The sequence below is a fragment of the Hemibagrus wyckioides genome, linkage group LG14 (assembly GCF_019097595.1).
Source record: "Hemibagrus wyckioides isolate EC202008001 linkage group LG14, SWU_Hwy_1.0, whole genome shotgun sequence".
Lineage (NCBI taxonomy): Eukaryota > Metazoa > Chordata > Actinopteri > Siluriformes > Bagridae > Hemibagrus > Hemibagrus wyckioides.
The window spans coordinates 9,741,815-9,765,457 of NC_080723.1; the positions used below are offsets into that span (position 1 = coordinate 9,741,815).

General features: G+C 39.2%; 1 protein-coding gene across 2 annotated transcripts; it reads right to left on the reverse strand.

Annotated features, from left to right (window-relative positions):
• Window positions 1–8,851: 8,851 nt before the first annotated feature.
• Window positions 8,852–23,320, reverse strand: ptdss2 (phosphatidylserine synthase 2). Of its 2 annotated transcripts, XM_058408104.1 has the most exons (12): window positions 22,529–23,320; window positions 19,271–19,372; window positions 17,835–17,917; window positions 15,776–15,843; window positions 15,450–15,584; window positions 15,303–15,353; window positions 14,683–14,796; window positions 14,457–14,575; window positions 13,732–13,846; window positions 12,914–13,059; window positions 12,300–12,485; window positions 8,852–11,852 (listed from the first exon to the last, which is right to left on the reverse strand). In XM_058408104.1, the coding sequence occupies exons 1-12, from the start codon at window positions 22,720–22,722 to the stop codon at window positions 11,696–11,698; spliced, it is 1,470 nt and encodes a 489-aa protein (XP_058264087.1). In that variant the 5' UTR covers window positions 22,723–23,320; the 3' UTR covers window positions 8,852–11,695. The 2 variants fall into 2 exon arrangements, with proteins under 2 accessions (XP_058264087.1, XP_058264088.1); XM_058408105.1 differs by lacking the exons at window positions 15,776–15,843; window positions 22,529–23,320.
• Window positions 23,321–23,643: the final 323 nt, after the last annotated feature.

The following is a 23,643-nucleotide window of genomic DNA, read 5'->3' on the forward strand; positions in this document are numbered from 1 at the left end:
TATGGGTCTCTCTCTCTCTCTCTCTCTCTCTCTCTCTCTCTGACATTTAGATTTGAGATCAAAAGATGAATATTAGACACTACAACACAGTTTCAGCATTCATTTCCTGATATATATTTCTTAACTAAATATTTATTTCTTCACTCAGCAACATTTTTTATATGATTAAAATTATTGGACTATGCAACTTACAGGTTTCTTCAATCGCTCTGAATGTTTTCTCTTGGTTTGACAGTGGTAGATTTAGATTAGAAGGACTAGGTGACATGAGAGCTAAATGTGGGGTAGGACATGAGAGCTAAATGTGGGGTAGCAGTATGGGGTGGGAATAGGGGTAGATGTGGGATGGCAGAACAGGGTGAGGTGGGTTTTGTAGCAGGCAGCAAGCAGAAAATTGCTTCAAGCCCAAACTGGAGAAAGAAACAGAGTGTTAGGCTTTTTAATTTCATCAGATGTACTTTTGCTAAGAAACTAGAAAGAATAAAAAAAACAAATTACATTGAATCTTATTAAAGCTCATTAAGCATTTTAAAGCCACTCTGGTGTTTCTCTAACAGTTTTGCATTCCTTTCGATTTTAAACTTCTAACCAACTTTCATTTTAAAAAGCAGGATTTTTATTTATTTATTTATTTTGGAAAACACCTTAAAGACTGCTGATATAAAATATTTCTTCTTAAAAAGTAACCTTGAGAGTTCAGAGTAACTGCATTATAAATGATGTGCTACAGTGGTGTGATTTGGTGTAAACTGTGTAAATCTACATTTTCTAGTCCTCTACAATTTAGATTTTCAGATTTTTATCTAAAGATTTTAGAGTTTTTTTACACAACTGTGTTCTGGATGCTTAAACGTAAATGTGTGATTCTCCAAATATTACAGATTTTTCTACATTTTGGGGCTTTAAACAAACTTCCCAAGACTATAAATATCTGGATTTTGTTTGATGTTATTTGTCATTTTTCACATTTTAGTAAACCTCACAAAGTTTCTGAAGTTCTTTCAAAACTATTTGTACATGAGTGAAAATTTCATTTAGTGTTGTGTTGCTTTTCAAAGGAAATTATATAGACATACTGATGACTAAAAATAATCAGAATGAGACTGTAATAGGAGCAAATGAAAACATTTATTAAAGTAAACTATATAAACAATACACACTATAAGTTTATTTACAACAATACTATCTACAGCTGCTATTTATACTTTTTACTATTTGCATATATCTATATAGACAAAGAGAGAAGGATAGATGGATAAGGGATGCTCTATGAGGGATGAGGGATATTAAAACTACTCCTTGGGTGCTGGGTTCACTGTACAGACCTGTAGGGAAGAAAAGAGTATACTTCAATATTAAGTTCATCAAAAATAAGAATAAAATTAATTTCTACTTACGTGTGGAGAGCTTGAGCAATGTATAGAAAAGAAATGAGGGAAAAGAAATGGAAAAAAGGAAGAAAAGAGGAATTGGGTAGAGGGAAGGACATTGCTCAGAGCTTGCACAAAATGTCCATAATCTTCTGGACATGCTGTCTGAGGAAAGGTCTTAGTTTGCTGGCTAAGGCTGCTGGGTCTTGGTAGAACTCCGGGAGCTGAGTAAACAGCACTTCAGCCAGATCTGTAAGATGATCCTATAGACAAATTACATCATCACTGTCACAATCCAACATAGTGTCACTGAGTTTAGGATACAATACTGAGAATCACAGCATCAGAAGATATTAGACACTTACAATAAGCACTTTAAAGTACGTCCTTGCTGCAGGCTTCCACACGTCTACCTCCCACATGCTGATGAGCGCAAACAGGCGCTCCAAGAATCCTCCCTTAGACTTCAGCAAAGAAAGATCCGTACCCAAGCAGAAGTTCAAATGCTGTGTGTTGATTTAAAAGTATTTGATGGGACGCATCATCACCATGGAGACAGTTTAAAGACAAATAAACAATACAGATTCCCGGAGCTCGCGACCCCACATGGGATTGTCTGAAATACGGATTGAATAAACTTCATGTATGGAATTTATAAATAATAATAATAAATAAAGCTACCAGAAACAACAACAACAACAACAACAATAATAATAATAACTTATTTTTTTATTATTATGATTTTTTAAATTGTTTTTATTATTATTATCGACTGTTATAATAATATATTATTATATTGTTCATATTCTTATTATTAACATGTGTTTAAAAAAAGGACTTCATACTGGACAATGGCAGCACACAGAGCGCTTATTCTAAATAAATTATTATTTTTTTGTGTGATATGGTCATGGAGTTCAAATTGAAACACTACACACTAAAATATTTCTGCTGTATTATTGTAGTACATGCCCACAAACTAAACGGCACACAGGTGATATTTCAGGAGTTTGGTGTTTGTCTGTAAGCAGCTGTCTGTTGTTTCTTCACTCTGTGCAGGTAAGTTTTAACTCAGATCAAATCAAATCACTTCATTGTCACATCACCATCCACACGTGCAGAAGTGAGTGAAATATTTGAGTAAGGATCCAGATATTGCAGTAGAATATGTAATGCACAAATTTATTATATTTTTATATTTATTATATTTTTAATATTGTACAGTATACACAGTAGACAATGCTCTGTATATTACAGTGTGATAGTGTGTAACACTGCTCTGTATAATACAGTGTGATAGTGTGTAACAGTGCTCTGTATATTAGTGTGATAGTGTGTAACACTGCTCTGTATATTAGTTTGATAGTGTGTAACAGTGCTCTGTATATTACAGTGTGATAGTGTGTAACACTGCTCTGTATATTACAGTGTGATAGTGTGTGACAGTGCTCTGTATATTACAGTGTGATAGTGTGTGACAGTGCTCTGTATATTACAGTGTGATAGTGTGTGACAGTGCTCTGTATATTACAGTGTGATAGTGTGTAACAGTGCTCTGTATATTACAGTGTGATAGTGTGTGACAGTGCTCTGTATATTACAGTGTGATAGTGTGTAACACTGCTCTGTATATTACAGTGTGATAGTGTGTAACACAGCTCTGTATATTACAGTGTGATAGTGTGTAACACTGCTCTGTATATTACAGTGTGATAGTGTGTAACACTGCTCTGTATAATACAGTGTGATAGTTTGTAACAGTGCTCTGTATATTACAGTGTGATAGTGTGTGACACTGCTCTGTATATTACAGTGTGATAGTGTGTGACAGTGCTCTGTATATTACAGTGTGATAGTGTGTGACACTGCTCTGTATATTACAGTGTGATAGTGTGTGACAGTGCTCTGTATATTACAGTGTGATAGTGTGTGACACTGCTCTGTATATTACAGTGTGATAGTGTGTGACAGTGCTCTGTATATTACAGTGTGATAGTGTGTGACACTGCTCTGTATATTACAGTGTGATAGTGTGTAACACTGCTCTGTATATTACAGTGTGATAGTGTGTGACAGTGCTCTGTATATTACAGTGTGATAGTGTGTGACACTGCTCTGTATATTACAGTGTGATAGTGTGTGACACTGCTCTGTATATTACAGTGTGATAGTGTGTGACACTGCTCTGTATATTACAGTGTGATAGTGTGTGACAGTGCTCTGTATATTACAGTGTGATAGTGTGTAACAGTGCTCTGTATATTACAGTGTGATAGTGTGTGACACTGCTCTGTATATTACAGTGTGATAGTGTGTAACAGTGCTCTGTATATTACAGTGTGATAGTGTGTAACAGTGCTCTGTATATTACAGTGTGATAGTGTGTAACAGTGCTCTGTATATTACAGTGTGATAGTGTGTAACAGTGCTCTGTATATTACAGTGTGATAGTGTGTAACAGTGCTCTGTATATTACAGTGTGATAGTGTGTAACAGTGCTCTGTATATTACAGTGTGATAGTGTGTAACACAGCTCTGTATATTACAGTGTGATAGTGTGTAACACTGCTCTGTATATTACAGTGTGATAGTGTGTAACAGTGCTCTGTATATTACAGTGTGATAGTGTGTGACAGTGCTCTGTATATTACAGTGTGATAGTGTGTGACACTGCTCTGTATATTAGTGTGATAGTGTGTGACACTGCTCTGTATATTACAGTGTGATAGTGTGTAACAGTGCTCTGTATATTACAGTGTGATAGTGTGTAACAGTGCTCTGTATATTACAGTGTGATAGTGTGTGACACTGCTCTGTATATTACAGTGTGATAGTGTGTGACACTGCTCTGTATATTACAGTGTGATAGTGTGTGACACTGCTCTGTATATTACAGTGTGATAGTGTGTGACACTGCTCTGTATATTACAGTGTGATAGTGTGTGACACTGCTCTGTATATTACAGTGTGATAGTGTGTGACACTGCTCTGTATATTACAGTGTGATAGTGTGTGACACTGCTCTGTATATTACAGTGTGATAGTGTGTGACACTGCTCTGTATATTACAGTGTGATAGTGTGTAACACTGCTCTGTATATTACAGTGTGATAGTGTGTAACAGTGCTCTGTATATTACAGTGTGATAGTGTGTAACAGTGCTCTGTATATTAGTGTGATAGTGTGTAACAGTGCTCTGTATATTAGTGTGATAGTGTGTAACAGTGCTCTGTATATTAGTGTGATAGTGTGTAACAGTGCTCTGTATATTACAGTGTGATAGTGTGTAACAGTGCTCTGTATATTACAGTGTGATAGTGTGTGACACTGCTCTGTATATTACAGTGTGATAGTGTGTAACAGTGCTCTGTATATTAGTGTGATAGTGTGTAACACTGCTCTGTATATTACAGTGTGATAGTGTGTGACACTGCTCTGTATATTACAGTGTGATAGTGTGTGACAGTGCTCTGTATATTAGTGTGATAGTGTGTAACACTGCTCTGTATATTAGTGTGATAGTGTGTGACAGTGCTCTGTATATTACAGTGTGATAGTGTGTAACACTGCTCTGTATATTACAGTGTGATAGTGTGTAACACTGCTCTGTATATTACAGTGTGATAGTGTGTAACACTGCTCTGTATATTACAGTGTGATAGTGTGTAACACTGCTCTGTATATTACAGTGTGATAGTGTGTAACACTGCTCTGTATATTACAGTGTGATAGTGTGTGACAGTGCTCTGTATATTACAGTGTGATAGTGTGTGACAGTGCTCTGTATATTAGTGTGATAGTGTGTAACACTGCTCTGTATATTAGTGTGATAGTGTGTAACAGTGCTCTGTATATTAGTGTGATAGTGTGTAACAGTGCTCTGTATATTAGTGTGATAGTGTGTAACAGTGCTCTGTATATTAGTGTGATAGTGTGTAACAGTGCTCTGTATATTACAGTGTGATAGTGTGTAACACTGCTCTGTATATTACAGTGTGATAGTGTGTAACAGTGCTCTGTATATTACAGTGTGATAGTGTGTGACACTGCTCTGTATATTACAGTGTGATAGTGTGTAACAGTGCTCTGTATATTACAGTGTGATAGTGTGTGACAGTGCTCTGTATATTACAGTGTGATAGTGTGTAACACTGCTCTGTATATTAGTGTGATAGTGTGTAACACTGCTCTGTATATTAGTGTGATAGTGTGTGACAGTGCTCTGTATATTACAGTGTGATAGTGTGTAACAGTGCTCTGTATATTAGTGTGATAGTGTGTGACAGTGCTCTGTATATTACAGTGTGATAGTGTGTAACAGTGCTCTGTATATTACAGTGTGATAGTGTGTAACACTGCTCTGTATATTACAGTGTGATAGTGTGTAACACTGCTCTGTATATTACAGTGTGATAGTGTGTAACACTGCTCTGTATATTACAGTGTGATAGTGTGTAACACTGCTCTGTATATTAGTGTGATAGTGTGTAACAGTGCTCTGTATATTACAGTGTGATAGTGTGTAACAGTGCTCTGTATATTACAGTGTGATAGTGTGTAACACTGCTCTGTATATTACAGTGTGATAGTGTGTGACACTGCTCTGTATATTACAGTGTGATAGTGTGTGACAGTGCTCTGTATATTAGTGTGATAGTGTGTAACAGTGCTCTGTATATTAGTGTGATAGTGTGTAACAGTGCTCTGTATATTACAGTGTGATAGTGTGTAACAGTGCTCTGTATATTACAGTGTGATAGTGTGTAACAGTGCTCTGTATATTACAGTGTGATAGTGTGTAACACTGCTCTGTATATTACAGTGTGATAGTGTGTGACACTGCTCTGTATATTACAGTGTGATAGTGTGTGACAGTGCTCTGTATATTAGTGTGATAGTGTGTAACAGTGCTCTGTATATTAGTGTGATAGTGTGTAACAGTGCTCTGTATATTACAGTGTGATAGTGTGTAACAGTGCTCTGTATATTACAGTGTGATAGTGTGTGACACTGCTCTGTATATTACAGTGTGATAGTGTGTAACAGTGCTCTGTATATTAGTGTGATAGTGTGTAACACTGCTCTGTATATTAGTGTGATAGTGTGTGACACTGCTCTGTATATTACAGTGTGATAGTGTGTGACAGTGCTCTGTATATTAGTGTGATAGTGTGTAACACTGCTCTGTATATTAGTGTGATAGTGTGTGACAGTGCTCTGTATATTACAGTGTGATAGTGTGTAACACTGCTCTGTATATTACAGTGTGATAGTGTGTAACACTGCTCTGTATATTACAGTGTGATAGTGTGTAACACTGCTCTGTATATTACAGTGTGATAGTGTGTAACACTGCTCTGTATATTACAGTGTGATAGTGTGTGACACTGCTCTGTATATTACAGTGTGATAGTGTGTGACACTGCTCTGTATATTAGTGTGATAGTGTGTAACACTGCTCTGTATATTAGTGTGATAGTGTGTAACAGTGCTCTGTATATTAGTGTGATAGTGTGTAACAGTGCTCTGTATATTACAGTGTGATAGTGTGTAACAGTGCTCTGTATATTAGTGTGATAGTGTGTAACACTGCTCTGTATATTACAGTGTGATAGTGTGTAACACTGCTCTGTATATTAGTGTGATAGTGTGTAACACTGCTCTGTATATTACAGTGTGATAGTGTGTAACAGTGCTCTGTATATTAGTGTGATAGTGTGTAACACTGCTCTGTATATTACAGTGTGATAGTGTGTGACAGTGCTCTGTATATTACAGTGTGATAGTGTGTGACAGTGCTCTGTATATTACAGTGTGATAGTGTGTGACAGTGCTCTGTATATTAGTGTGATAGTGTGTAACAGTGCTCTGTATATTACAGTGTGATAGTGTGTAACAGTGCTCTGTATATTACAGTGTGATAGTGTGTAACACTGCTCTGTATATTACAGTGTGATAGTGTTTAACACTGCTCTGTATATTACAGTGTGATAGTGTGTAACACTGCTCTGTATATTACAGTGTGATAGTGTGTAACAGTGCTCTGTATATTACAGTGTGATAGTGTGTAACACTGCTCTGTATATTACAGTGTGATAGTGTGTAACACTGCTCTGTATATTACAGTGTGATAGTGTGTAACACTGCTCTGTATATTACAGTGTGATAGTGTGTAACACTGCTCTGTATATTACAGTGTGATAGTGTGTAACACTGCTCTGTATATTACAGTGTGATAGTGTGTGACAGTGCTCTGTATATTACTGTGAGATAATGTGTAACAGTGCACAAATATGAATGTGATGCACAACATGAATGTCATGTCATATGCACAGGCAGTGTACAATATACAATGTGTTCACAGCCTGTGCATATGAAACTGAAAATCTCATTTATTTAACCATATTTAATGGTAACACATGTTTAGATGTTTTATATTTATTTACTAAACTAGTGCAAAAAAGCACAGAAATGAATGCTCTACACTTTCAACGTAAAATCACCTTTACACTTTATTTGACTACAAACAAACAGCACCAACTACATTCCGAACATTTGGCAAACACTCTTATCCAGAGCAACTCACATTTACACAGCAGAGCAGTTAAGGGGTAAAGCGCTTTGCACAAGGGTCCAACAGCAGCAGCAGCTTGGTGGTCCGGGAATTTTAATTCACAATCATTAAATCATTGAGCCTAGGGTTAATTCAGCGATTCTCCATAAACTGTACACAAATTTGTGATCGTCCTCAGTCCCCTTTAAATTACATATAAAAACGGCGGCAGACACCAGTGCGTGTGATCAGGAAGACTTGTATTTGACTTGTTCAGTACTCAAATGTTATACACTTATACTTTATATGCTGTAAATACAACTTGCACATACTTCTCTTTGCACGTTCTGATATAGCCTTATTTATTGATGTACATATTTATCTGCACTTGCTCATTTGCACAATTTCTACTATTTACACTTCTGGTAGATGCTAAACGGCATTTCGTTGCCATGTACTTTGCAATGACAATGAAGTTGTATCTATCCATCCATGTTTATAAAAGTAAATGTTTTGATTCATGTAATCTCAGAAACAAGTCTATAAGACGCAGCAAAATGGCACACGTGCACAATATATATTTATAAAGAACAATTTACTTTTAAATTCCATTTCTGACTATTTTTTATTATTTTGTCATACTATGTATGATCGCGTATGTGAGAAACAAAATTTGAAATTGCAGTCAGACTTATTTTTTTATAGTTGATCCAAACAAAGTCAAGTTCACAGCAAGGTCAAATGTCTGAAATATTGAAGAAAATACTAGGTTCAATCCAATTTGAATTATATTTTAGGCATAAAAAAATGAGTTACGAGGAACATTTTGGTTCCAGAGACATCTTCTGACATTGAGTTCTACCCGTTTTTCAATTTTATCTTAATTTCTTGATTCAGCGAAAAAGACTGACAAAAATCAGACAGTGCCTCAAAAGACAAACAGATTTTTTATTTACATTTTTATAAAACAGTTGGTATAATGTTCTCTCTCAGTAATGTTCTTTGTTCGTGATGTTCTCACACACCTCACTGTAGAAGAAAGGAGTCGAGAGGCTTATTGCCCTGAAGAAACACCATAGCCAGAAACACACACACCTACACAAACTATCAGTCTATAATAACATCCACCATGCAGACATCATGTTAGAGTGGGGATAGGCTTCAAGATGATTCAAGGCTTTGAGAAAAAGTGAAGAAAATAAAATCCATTGTATAGGCAGACCAGAAAAAAAAAAAAATTGTGTTATGTCTAACAGTCACTAAACCCCCATCTAAAGCTAGACACATGCGTCCTGCATCGGTAAAAGTGGCCACTTGCTGACTAAAGGGGAAGAGCCTCAGGACGACAAGGAGCAGAATCTGAAATCTAAATGCCCTGGGTGATGAACAGAATTGTGTGAAGTCATTTCCTTGGTGATTTGCACGCTAAATAATTTACAGTGAACGAGACATGTTCAACGTACGATCACATGACTTCTAGATTACATTCCACGAGTTTAAGACACAATTTGTACTAAATTAGCAAGTAACGAACTAAACATACAACCTTGCCAAGTTTAAACAGGAGTTTTGTTTATTGCTGAGACTAAAACACAAACAGTAGCCTGCCATTGTATATGAAATAACATCAGATCAAGTTCTGCTCCTGAAGCCTATGTGGGCATTGACTTGACCCCTGGTGCTGCAGAGGGGGGTTATTCCGAGTGACCAGGTCATTTGAGAGATTACTGACAGAGCAGAGCTGTAGGAGTCGGTGCTGGACGATATGAGGATATAATACCAGTATCATGAGAAACTGTCACACTGTGTTTAATATAAACAATGCATGATTTTATACTTAAAAGTACACATTTTTTTGTACAGCTTTTAATGTTATGAATTTTTATAAAGAAAAATACAATTAAAATAAAAATAAAGGTCTTGTCCTAGACAAAGCACCACTACTGTACTGCTGGGAAATTGTTCATGAACCTATGTGTCATAATACGGCACATATCGTAGAAATATCCTTTCGACCCGTGATATGATATTCGTCTCATATCGTCCAGCGGGGTGTTAGAAAATAGGCTTTAATTTTAATAAAAAGGAAATCTGACTAGAAAGAGACTTTTAAGATCAGGAAATAATTTTAAACCAATAAATTACATGAAGGAAGGAATTTACACCTAACGTAACAGACAAAATGGTTAGAGGAGTTAGAGGTTGTTCTGAGATAGCTGGCAACCCATATTAAGCAAATAACTAAAAAAAAAAAAAATGTAAAGTTTACATTCATAGTAGGATTATAACAGCAGTAGCAGCATGTTCTACATTACATGAGACAGTTCTGTCCATTTCTGCTGAACGTTAGTACAGATATGAACTGTAACATACACACACCCCCTCCACCCCACACACATACCTACCATTCAATATATCTATGTAACATCCACATCCACAATTAAAAATTACACTGAACACGGCTGCTAAACGACGACGTTTCAACTAAATGCACGGTGAACCTTACAGTCTTAAAGTAGGCGGAGGAGGCTAGCGGAATTTGTTCTGTTATTTGAGTAGCAACAATCATGAAAAACTGATGTCCCATGTTAGGGGGGAAAAACCCTGCAAGATTGGTCCATTAAGTCTGACATAACGGTCATTTCTGCTTGTGCATGCATGTTTGTATGTAGTGTAGGAGATAAGGAGAGCTGGGGTGTGCATCGGCGGAATTTATGCTCATCCTCATCACTCTGGCTGTTACTCTGACGGGAAATTACCTGAGAAACATAACGTAATAAGAGCCGCAGGTCTCCTGAGAGTACGTTCAGTCCCTGTTTAACACAAAGAGGAAAAACAACGCTAGTGTGTGTGTGTGTGTGTGTGAGTGCGTGTGGGTGTGTAACAGCAGTCCTCCAGGATCTTTACAGTTAAAGCCTAACAAACTGTAATGAGAGCTAACTCTCGTGTCTTATTGCATAGCAGCAAAAAGAACTCGGTTCAAAAGGGAACAAGCCACGCCCCTGGAGCACTCGTTTCACAAGCACGTGTCAATGGTCCATCCAGTAAGAATCGACTAAGAAAAAAAATTAAAATTAAAATAATAATAATAATAAACCCCACAAAGGTAAACTGTACCTTCCCTGTAACTAGAGTAGAGTACGTCTTTTTTCTGTAGTACGTAGCTTTTTACGTTAAAAAAATTAAAGCACAAAATAAAGACCAGAGAAGATAATTTAAAGGTAACTTTAAACACGCACCTTTCCTGGTTAATGGTTTATGTTAAAAGGTACACAGGTTGTACCCTTGAGGTTACCACCATCCCAGTGGCAAGAAAAGGTACAGCTTCTTAATACCCCCTTTGTATTCTGTTAGAGCATGTAAGGCATCTGGAAGAACAGAGCATCTTTTCCATACATGTCCTTGCACTTTTCTCTCTCTCTCTCTCTCTCTCTCTCTCTCACACACACACACACTCACACGCACACTCCTACACACACACACTCTTGAATGTAGCCATGCTCTGCATCTTACAGCTTAACAATAAAACATGCAAAAAAACCAAAACAAACAGTGGCCATCACCTTCACCATCACCACACTGAGATCCTCCTGGCCATCTAAGATGAACTCACTGTTGCTCTGTGTGTGTGTTTGAACAGCGAGTGAGTGCTGGAATGGTTCAGACAGTCAGGGGAAGGCAGGCAGACATACATACACAGTGTAAATCACACCACGCTTGACGCTTGGCGCGTGTGCCACAGCTGTGCAGCGAGCTTCCACCGTGTCCTCCCTCAAGACTTGCGATGTCGTAGGGGATCAGTGTTTCCGTTCAGTTTGCTGCGGCCGGACGTTACAGGGGTCTTGCTGCCGTTGCCGGGGGGCCTCTCACGCTCGGCTGAGCCCTCCTGCTTACGCCGCCGGGTCTCTTTGTAACGGAGTGTGATGTCGCTGTGAACACAGGAGAAAGGCGTGGAATGAGGTTGGAATGGTAACACACATGAATATTTAATCACACAATATTTTAGGGAAACTTAGGAAAAATAAATAGTTACCAGTTACTATACATACTAAATGCTAATGTTTGAAACTAGCAAATCAAACTGACTTGTAACCAGCTTCTGGTCATTTTCCCCCAACCGGAATGATGAAATGCATTACAGGACGTCTGGCCACGCCTTATCCTAACACCATTCCAAATCTGATAATATCATCAATCTTGACAAGATGATGGCTGATTACAAGCAATCTCACAGTCAGCTTATCAATTTTCGCTGTTGTCATCACCTTCATCTATCTCCCTCTCCCGTTAGAACACTGAGAAAAAGCCGTTAAAATCTATGGCCTTAAAAAAAACCAATGGCCTTAGATTAGAAACTTTGTGTCTCTGCCACTCACCGGATAAAGAAGCGCCACAGTGTCCATGTGAGGATGAGGACGATGCCGAGGATCCAGCACTGCGTGATGAAGAAGGGGATCGGTAGCATGATGGTGTGGGGGTCGTACTTCACGACGATGAGAAACTCTGTTACCGTGATGGCCGCCACAATCCATGCCTGCTGGCCCAGCTTCTTGTGGAATTTTCTACAAGATCAGAAACAATATAACCAAGTAAATACATACATTATGTAGAGCATCCATAAATGCATTTCTTCATTGCTTTGTCATCACTACTTTATAATGCATCAAAGGTGAAGTTCATGGTCTCTCCATGGTAAGTATTAAGTAATCCCAGTTAAGGGAGTCTTCATGGAAAGCGAGACACTAGGCATGTCACAGCCTGGAGGGGTGGAGCTTCTGAACTGACAGGAAAATAAAAGATCTGATTGGATGGATGTTTTCTCTGTGCACACGTCCTACATGCTACAACCTGAGAAGCAGTATACCGCCTAAACATGTTAATTGCTGCTGTAACAATCTCATCAACACTGCTCTATTTCCCCAATAATGAAATAATGGATATGATCTGTGAAGAGAATTTTTAAAGAGAAAATTCAAAGGTTGTAACTGACGGGTCGTCCATGAAGTCGTAAATTTCTCTCATGGCAACGCCGCCCACGTTAACGAAGAACACGAGCCTCAGCAGCACCAGGTAATGCTCAGGTGGCATCCATAAGACAAACTTCAAATAGAACGTGTTCAGCTCCGCCAGCAGGAACTAGAAAGGGTAAAGGATAGGACAGAAATTTTAACTTTCACTGTCAGGAAAATCTATAGCTTCCTTTTTGTCTTGGGTCAACATTTTAAGCACATTTGTGAACTGAAATTTTAGATTAAATAAATGAATGAATGAATGAATGAATGAATGTTCTGTTACAGGAGAAGTGCAAGCTCAGTGGTTGGATGCGAGTTTAAATCGGAGGAGCACCAAGCTGCACTGTTGGGCCCTTAAGCCAGGCCCTTAACCCTCATCTTCTCAGTGAGATAAATGTAAGTCACTCGATAAGGACATCTAACAAATAAAGTTAATATAAACCTACACTTATCATCAGTGACAGATCTGATATCAGCAACAGCTCCTGGATATCAAGTACCCGACTTTGCAGCTCTGAGTTTCCTAATTTTGTTCAATATTTGTGCTAAATAAAATACAACAAACACTGAGTTTTCTGCAACTTCGCCAACAAAGTGTTAAAAAACAGGAAGAACATTAAGGTAAAATCTGTTCTCCATGGAACCTATTTCACCTTGTGAAGTAATCTTCTCCACTGAGAAGACAAGATGTTCCTACATTTTGTTTAGCTCCTACAGGGCGATGTTTGGTAACATTTTGGATAAATTGTCATGTGACATTTTTACTGGATAAATAAATCTGGTCACAAACACTGACCATGAAGATGATGCCGAGCACCGCCAGCCACCGCCGCAGGTTAGACGCTGGTCTCCACTCGAACTTCACCCAGCTGTATGGAGTGAACTGGAAGGCGATGCGCTTTATCTTCCCCCTGGTGACAAAACACACACACACACCAGCTAATATTCTCACAAGTGTGAAATAACATTCACCAAAAAAAAATCCCCACAATCAAATGGAATGCCTAATATTTTTTCCTCCCAAAAGACATTTATTTCCCTGGAGGTGGAATTCATACCGAATGCCTTTGCAGACAAAAGAGAGTTCAGAATTTTCTAAAGCCTACGTCTGCATTTCTAAACAGATTTTCAAGCTGGTGGTTCGCTCCACATAAAGTCTAGGAGCAGAAAAGATTTCTCAAGCATATTTCACCTACAGCTACATAAATGACACCATGGAAATCAATTTGATGACATTCCGTCCCAGAGGTTTTTATTTCCAATGTTTCATGGAACAAAAGGAAAGCTTCTTGGAAATGTTCAGTATCCACAATCTGCACTTGTTCATCCCTGAAACCATTGAATTGAATCCCCAGATCAACAGTGGCATTATTTCCCTCTAACCCCCCAATCCATATAGCCTGTAAAAAAACACTTCTTGAAAACAAATAGAAATTTAAAAAAAAATATGTCTAGCATTTCTTAACGAGGGATTTGAGGATATCCGGTGGGAAGGTGTTCAGGTTCCAGTACAAGGCTTACTTGTATGTGGGTATGTTCCACAGGCCTTGCCACTGGTACGGCTTCATCGAAAGCCAACTGAGTGCCTTCATGCCGCAGTATATGCCTAAACCGTTACACACAAGCACGTCCATGATCCACTGCAGGAGAAAGAAAAACAAAATAGATGGAGAGAGATAAACAGATAGAGAGAGAGAGAGAGAGAGAGAGAAATGTGACAGTAAAAGTGGGAGATAAAAAGACTCACATGATCCCACCAGCACTCTGAGAAGTTTGGTAACTGGTGCTCCAGACTGTACTCCAAAAACTCAAACATCACGCTGATTATCATACACATCCACCAGTCTCGGATCATCAGCGTCTGACAGACAGACAGGAACCATGGCATGGGTACGGCACAAGCACAACACACAGTAAATAATTAATAAGCAAGTATAACATATTTAACACTGATGTTCATTTTTTTTCTTGTCACCATCGCCTCAGGCTCGATCATGAGGGATAAATAGTAATTGTAAACTCTATCGTTTCTATACCTCTGTAAAGCTGCTAAAAGCTGTCTGTTAAAAGCACTATACAAATAAATTGAATTGAAATTGAATTTTCCAGCTGTTTCAGAAGTTTTTTCTGTGCATTTATTTAAGCTTTAAAATTTTGCCAGTTCACGTTTTAAGAAACAAGAAGCTACTGTACAAGAGCATCTATGTGAAAAACTGAAACCAGTGTAATTTGTGAGGGTGGCGAGGGTGGCAAAGCGTACCAGCTCTTAACACATGACTGAAAACAGGGAAACACACACATACACAAACACGCACATGCATGCACATGCACGCACACGGAAAAAAAAAATAAATCAAAACCACCCACCTTAATGTACCAACCAAGAAAATGGGCAGGAACAAAGCCATCCATTTTGTCCTGTAACAAGAAACACAAATTAGCAAACCCCTGTTTGTTTAGATTTGTGTGTAGCAGGGTCTGTGTGTGTGTTAGAAAGAGAGAGAAATTTGCTACCCAGATGTTGTGGAAAGGGTCAGTGGTGTTTCCTGGATCATAGATAAGACAATTTCCTCCATAGTCTCTCTCTGGCAGAGGAACGCCCAACTTCGGGTCGATGTACTTCATAAACAGCCTTCCGTCCTGCACCGTCTGCAACATGCACAAGATACAAGCTTTAAAAAAAATAAATAAATATATAAGTAAAATAAAAATAAAACCAACACGTGAAAACACAAGGCTTAACAACCAAAAGCATCTGCATTACAATTTACAACGACATCAACCACCACAACTTGTGTGTGTGTATGTGTGTGTCTGAATAGGCATGACTCGAGACCCACTTGGAAAAGAATGAAGATGAGGAACAGCTCATAGACAACGCTGACACAGAGCCAGAAGCGCCAGTATGCTGAAAGCAGAGAATAGACATGCTGTAACAGCAGCAAATATGCAGACTCAAACGCTATCTTTACACGGATACCACGCATCATTCATGAAAGCTCCCTGAAATCACGTAGAGTAAAAATAATGAACATTAAAAATATTCATGGTCAGTGAGTCGGTTCACATTTGTGGGCTGATGAAGCCTAATTTACACTTTCAGTGTGTCTACTGTGTGTTGAAATGATTGAAGAAGGCTATAGACACGGGGTGTGTAAACTGAGCTGTCTGTCTCCATCACTTCAGCTCTGTCTGTCTTGTCTGTATCTCCTCTGCTTCAGGGCAATGCAGCTCGTTTTTCCTCTGGAGCTGCTCTTTACCCCCCAGGCTGCTCTGTTGCCACGCTACTTGCAACTCTAAAAAATAGGTAGGTTCAAATTTACACACCAGGGGGATGAAATTGCCCTCAGCACCATGAGCAGTCTCTCTCTCTTTCTCTCTCTCTCTTTTTCTTTCTCTTTCTCCCAGTCAGTCTATGTGTCTCTCTCTCTCTCTGTCTCTCTCTTTCTGTCTCAGCTCTTCAGGAAGAAACCCATATCAGAGTGTATACACCTGCTTTGGGCAGTGAAAATATATTGAAAAAAAGATATCTTTTATTTTTCGTTTTTCTCTGTTGTGAATCAGAAAACGATAGAATCCTCCACTATTCAGCATCTGGTCCTTCAGGTTTCTCTCACTGAGACTCATCATATCAGAGACCTGGTTCGATTTTTTCCTTTCCTTTTAAAGCAGACTGACAGCAGTTCTAGTCTAGCCAGATGAACTGGTCTGGGTTTTCAGTGTGACACACCCACTCCATTGTGGAATGTGGAACTTGGTAGCGATTAAACCGAATATATTGTTTTACACTTAAAAACTTAGAGGGGTCCAGGTCAAACAGCGACTCGTGAAAAGCCAAAGGGCAGACGGCAATAAAGCACAAGAGAGGCAGGTTCTTCCACCATTCTTAGCTGTCGGCACTGATCAGGTTTGGGAGAACAATGGCTAGATGTGTAAAACGAAATCACCATGAGCATTCAGCCAGCAAGAGATAGACAAACCTCTCCATAACACCAAAAAACAGGAGCGACTGCATGACTTGAATTATTTGTACTTTAATATTTGATTCTAAAAAAAAAACTAAATTCTGGATTATTACTTAACAGTAATCACGACAGCTGTGTGTCTAACTGCATGAAAGTGGAGTGTGTGAGGAGGTGTGTATGAGCCTGCAGGTTACGAGCCATTTCTGGAGTCTGAAATGTTTCAGCATGCAGTTGACTCAATTCAAGCCAATAAATAAATAAATAAATAAATAAATAAATAAATAAATAAATAAATAAAAGCACAGGACTACGCTTGACAGGTTCAGTTTAAGTATTTTTAAAAAATTAATTTTTTACATTTTTCAAGTACAAGTCAAACCGCAAGCTGTTTTTCAAAAGGAAGCAGCAAACAGGGTCAAATATTAAAGGGATTTAAATTTCTAAGCCCTAATAAATATAATATATTTATACTGAATAAGGTGGCTTCTCTGGTATAATTCTGTCGCTCATTATCTGCAGCCACAAGAGACAATTAACTCACAGCCTCGGAAGGATGCTGTACAATTAATGTTTAAGCGTGGAACGTGACGGTGCATGCTGGCTGCGACGACGGATGGAGGGTGAACTTTATACACACTAACACACGTCACCTTTCTCTGTCAATTCATTGACGTGCAAATTACATCTGCTTCATTTAACCGGCTTCAGGAATGTGTACGTGTTAGAAGCAGCAGTATTTTGGGGAAGGGTATCTGTGAGAAAGTGTAGAATTCAAGTGTGTCTGTGTGTGATCCTGATTCTGGTGAGAAGCTCCGATTTGCCTGAACCACCAATCAAAACTATTGTAATGTTCAGAAAAAATAAAAATAAACCTCTTCTCCATTTATTTGGGGTTGGGCTGCCAGTGTTATAGTGCCCTGTGTTGCACACTTACCTGGATGTGGTCGTGAGAAAGGGCCATCTTTCGCCTGCGTTACTCCGAAACACAGGAAGACCAGGATGCTAGCCACAATCCCTCTGGAAAAATAAATAAATAAATAAATAAATAAATAAATAAATAAATAAATAAATAAATATACACACACACACACACACCCACACCTCATTTTACTACATGCAGATTAAACTCAGAAGCAACGATACATCTGGGGAACCACATAAAGCAACGTCAGGTTTCTATTACATGGCTCAGAGTAAGAGCAGAACAGTACAGAGGGGGAAAAAATCTCACTGCACAGGCAGATTAACATCACGCAGTCTGATATTTCAGCTACATCCCGGTATCTCAATCTTTCAGGCTGAATTTGAACAATAAATGATAACACTTCTGCTAGAGTGTGACTCTCACACACACAAACCATGCATTACTTTTTTTTTTTTTTTACTTTACCTACACCGATATAATATTAAATTAAATGGGTTGAATTAAATTATTAACCCCAGTTACATTCCCAGTAATTCAATTTATTTATATTTTCAGCTTCAATGTCTGTTTTCACTACAAGATCGAGGCAGATAAAGCAGGACATTCCTTAAATTCTTACAGCATTTTGACAACAAAAAATATCTTTACAACAACATCATCTGTACACACGGTCCTTCACTTCAATATTGAGTAAGAATTCTAGCATTTTTTTTCCCCAGAAAAAAAAAGTTCCCGGGGCATCTCAAACAACTTCACTGCTTTTTATAGGTTATATCGTCACTTCATAATAATGAACTCATCTAGTGGCGTCTTCAAGATTTCTGAAATTTAAATGTGAAGGACAGAACATAAATTAATAAGAAATTCATTTCTTTGGCGTCTTCCATTTGAAAGATCTCACAAAACAGAGCTCTAGTACAGAGCTCCAGAGTTCATGTACTTCTATACAACTTATTTTAAAATTTGTCCCATCAAAATGACCAAAAATGCAACAATTGGACAGAAGGGTCACTCTGAACCATTTCAGATGCAGGTAGAAAAAACAGTATTACAGACGGAGACCTGAACCTTGCTGGATTATTAAGTTTAACTAGATCTCAAAATTAGCAGGAGAACTTTGATCAGACCAGAGCTCCACCGTACAATCCAGAACATCACAATCACCTGCTCACTGATACACACTCCCTCCCTCCCTCCCTCACACACACACACACACAGACACTCACTTCCTCTCACACACACTCCCTAACACACACTCCCTAACACACACGTCATTCGGTTTAAAGAAGAGCAGCAAATATCTTAACAGAACTGCTGGAATTTCAGGTCAGGGTCACCTTGTGTGTTGAAACAAATAACTGGAACAGAGTTAGTGTTTACACACTAACACACACACAAAACACAAAAACTCTGCATGTTGCCACCTGGCTTGTGTGTCCTCATACCTCTTGGTGTTGTATGCTGTATCTTGTGGAGTCTCCTCCAGCAGAGTCACATAAACCAAAGCACAGGTCAGGATAAATAACACGGTCAGGGTGTGTGCTCTCCTGCAGAGAGAGAGAGAGAACGCATGCATCTGAGTAATTAAACAGTGACAGATTGTTGAGTTTGTTGTGTTTTGAAGGAAGAGCACTGGTAAGCGAGTTCTTCTGCTGTAGAGCACATATAAGACTCATGTTCACTGCTCCACTGACCAAGCTGATGAAGACACTAATAAAGGAATAGACAGAATCAAAAGACACAGAGGAAAAAAAAAAATTACCAAGCTCATCATGGCTTCGACTATTTTTCCAAGTAACAAAATGCCATTCGGCATGAAGGGAGTGTCGGCCCGGGGCATATGCAAAATAACAAAATAGCAGGGTATGAGGAGGATTTTAGCAGGTGCCCCCAGGGACGTGGGGCAGCGTTCCTACATGGGGGGTGGTCGCTGTCATTTTAGGCAGAATAAATGTGGCATGCGGTACGACGCCACACCCGTGTGACAAACCATTTTCATTTAAAAGAGTATGTGTCTTAATTACTCTGACTTATACCACAGTGAGGTTAAATTAATAACACAGAAGGTGTTTATAGAATTTTATAGAATTAAATTCCCATAACACTTACATTAAAAGCGCTTGTTCAAATGCATTATCGTTCCTATGGTTACTCCACAGTCGTCCAATCAAAGCTCAATAATTATCAATAATAAAAACATGATCATTAACGATAAAGGAAAGTGTTTAATTGTTGATACTGGGATGTTGCTAGGGATTATGTTATAGCAGCTTTTTCTCCGTCTAAAACTAAACAAAACTCTATCCTGAAGACCCGAACCTCACACACGTTCCATAAACTGCATCACTCTTTAAATTATTAATAACAGCCAGTTATGGAAAAATGGCTTTGTTAAAAGTGATACACTGATACACAAACGTTTCTTTCTTTCTTTCCTTCTTCTTCTTCTTCTTCTTATTAAGTAAGAAGCTGCAGTTTAAAGTACTCCTATGTCCTTGCTTGTTTCTTTCCCTGCCCCCTTCCACTCCTGCATCTGTACAGCTTAAAGTCTTTAACGCACCGGTTCTGCTGAGTCGGCCGGACAGCAGAAAAGCCAGTGTAAAGCTGGCATCCTCAAATGCTCCCCGAGGCGGTGGAGGAGTACGGCAGAAGCCTGTAACTCCCTTTAGTAAGGAGTATAGTATGATCCTGATTAGCAGGTAGCATTTACGTGTACTACAAGCTCGTTGATCATATATATTTTATTATTCACAGATCAATAAATACAATGTTGCTGTGAGAGCTTAAGTGCACTCTGTAAGGACATCACGAGTCTCTTTATACTCTGCCAGAGGTAAAGGCAGATGCTGAAACACGCATGGCCGTAGAGTGCGTTTTTAATTGTAGCATCGAGTGTCCTGCGATGACCAACAAACCCTGAGCCTCAAACTGATGCTGTGTTCAAACACAGACAATTCATTTAAAAAAGAAGAAGAAATGCAGAACAAGTTCCACAATAAGTTGCAGAACTGCAAGTGTTGCTATGGTGATTTGGTGGCAGTATCTACTTTGAAGAATTACCTGTAGAGAATATGAAATGCATTAGTCTGGCCTCAGATAGTCTTTGTTAGCTGTAAAGTAGAGCGTGGGCTTGTTTTAGAATTACAGCTTAATTCATTCTGGTTTACTAGCACAAATGTGTCCCTAGAAGTGCACTACATGAGTTTATAGATAGTCTATATAGTGCTCTCTATGTCAGACAGTGAGCTAGTTTGGGGATTGAGACACTTTGGTATTTCTTAACACAGTACTGATGTTTTCAGTATGAAATATTTGCTGTCGGTCGCAGATATTGCAGAGAAGCGCTTGATTTACATAGTGTCCTAAAAAACAGGAACCAATGATAGAGCATGTGAGAAAATGCAGTACAAAATGCATCCTAAATCACATAACTAGGCACTATTCTACTCCACTGTGTCATATAAATGTGTCATGTGAGTCATCTGTTCACACGGAACACTCCAACAAGAAGTAGTTCCCTTCAAGAACCTGGATGATGCACTTATTCAACCGGAAAAACACAGTGTGGAATGCTGGACACTTCAATGCTCACAGCTTTGCTTACGTAGTGGAAAAGGGGGCGGGGCTACCAGGTACTGACGATGGATGAGGGGAAAAAAATTCAAGATGGCCAACGGCACTCAGGTGGATAAGACATCTTAAAAATGTCTTGAATTAGCTCACATTGTGCCTATTTCTCAATATTTTAAAAATTCACTGTATTCAGCTCATTTTGCCATCGACTGGGAAACAGCATATACTCCCACTTAGCATTAAATCGTTATCTCGTTCTTTCCTACCACTAGATGTTGCAGTGTAGCTGTGGGGATTTGTCCTCGTTCCACCTACAAGATCATTAGTGAGGACAGGCCCTGATGCTGGGCAAGAAGACGTTCCAGTTCATCCTAAATTAGGGTTGAGGTCAGGGCTGTGTGCAGGACACTCGAGTTCTTCCACTCTAACCTTGGCAAACCAGTGTGGCGACCTGATTCACCTACTTACACTATGCACTAAAAGTATGAAGTCTTTCTGTTAAAAAAAAAAAAAAAGGACATACATTTGAGTGTCCTGGAACTTACCAACACATCATGCAATGAAAGAGAATATTGTTGCCTAATTGCACACACTGCCACTGTAAATAAACTCCTCATTGCATTCCAGGTATAGCTGAAATGTGAGGGGGAAAAAATCTTCATTTGTTATAAGGAATAATGAAGGATCATTTTCCACACATTTCATTTATACCTTTCTAAAATGTGCCGAAGCAAACGATCACAACGTTCTTACACCCTCATGCTTGAACCATGAGCAATATGTTGATAAGCGTCCACAGATACACACTTACCACAAAGTGGACCATCCAGGTACTTTTTGGGACACTCATTTCAACATATTACGATTTGGGACACACTCGTTCTGACCTCGAGATAGGTGAATTGGGACACAGCACAGAAGTCTTCACTGAGCTCGCTTTGTGCACAACGGCATTGTCATGCAGGAACAAGGTCATTATAATGCTACATCATACAGGGATATGTGTACATTATAAAAAAAAAAGATGGACATATATATGTGTGATGGTTGGCTCAGGTGTGCACATACTTTTAGTCATATGGATGTCTAATGTACCTAGTATATCCAGAATTTGTCAGTTTGGGGCTTACCAGAAGAAAGTGTTGGTTCCGTCGTCAAACACTTCGCTCTCGGTGCTCCGTTTGCCAGGTTTGGCTTTGACCCCCGGCTCGTGCGCGGCTCCGCTTACCGGCGGCTCGGCCGGACCGTTCGTGACCTGCTCCTCCGCCACAGGTTTGCCTACAAAGGCCAAAGTGCTGCTCTTCTTCGACTCGGGTTTGGCCATGTTTTAGATTCTTCTTTTTTAAAGTGTTGTATTCAAGGTGTAAGCCGCATACAGGATCTCCACTAGTCTGAGTACGTCCACAATCCCCTCCTTGGTCACGCTATGGAAGCATGCACGAGGAACTTATCTAAAAGACTTCGATCAAACTTCTTCAGTTCAGCAAAATTATCTAAGACTTATCGCGAGACAGAGTCTAACGGCGAAGCCCTCTGTAGCAGTGTATCATTGTATCGAAGCACGCGCACACTATTGTAGCGCCTGCTACAGTATTACTCTTAGTGTTCCTGTTACCGGGGAACACCGCGGTATACAAGTCCCCTAGCTAGGACACAGCGAGAGCCCTTCATGTAATTTACTCATTTCAGCTACGCACTCTTCAATAACAATTCAACTCTCACTAACTGAAGCTTCAGGCTTTACACACTAACGAGTACATGATCTCTAACATCTTGCTATTGCTTTAATATCCCACATACTAACCACTCGAACCCCTGCTTTATCCCGGTGGCTCGCGGTGTTGACGGTGAAAGGCGGCTTGTCAATAACTCGCATATAACCTCTGCACGTCTACCCCTGGCTGCGAGAGAGTGCATCCAGCTATATCGCGCGTTCTGGCGTCACTTCCTCCTCAGGCGAACCACAAAGGTGCATTCGAGGGTATTGTCGTGCGTTCGGATTGCGCAGACATTGCGCAAACGTACTTGTCCAAACCTTTGACCTTGATGGTCGTATCTGATGATTTGTCCTACCACATCGAACTGTCCTTAACAAATATAAAGAAAAGGAAAATAAGGTATTCCTCAGCCAAATGTTTGTGTACATCCATCACTTGTAAAAGATGCGCTTTTATACTTAAGAGGCACCTTAGTTTTTCCACAAAGCACAGAGCTCTTTGAAGACATGGTGTGTTTAAGCTGGAGC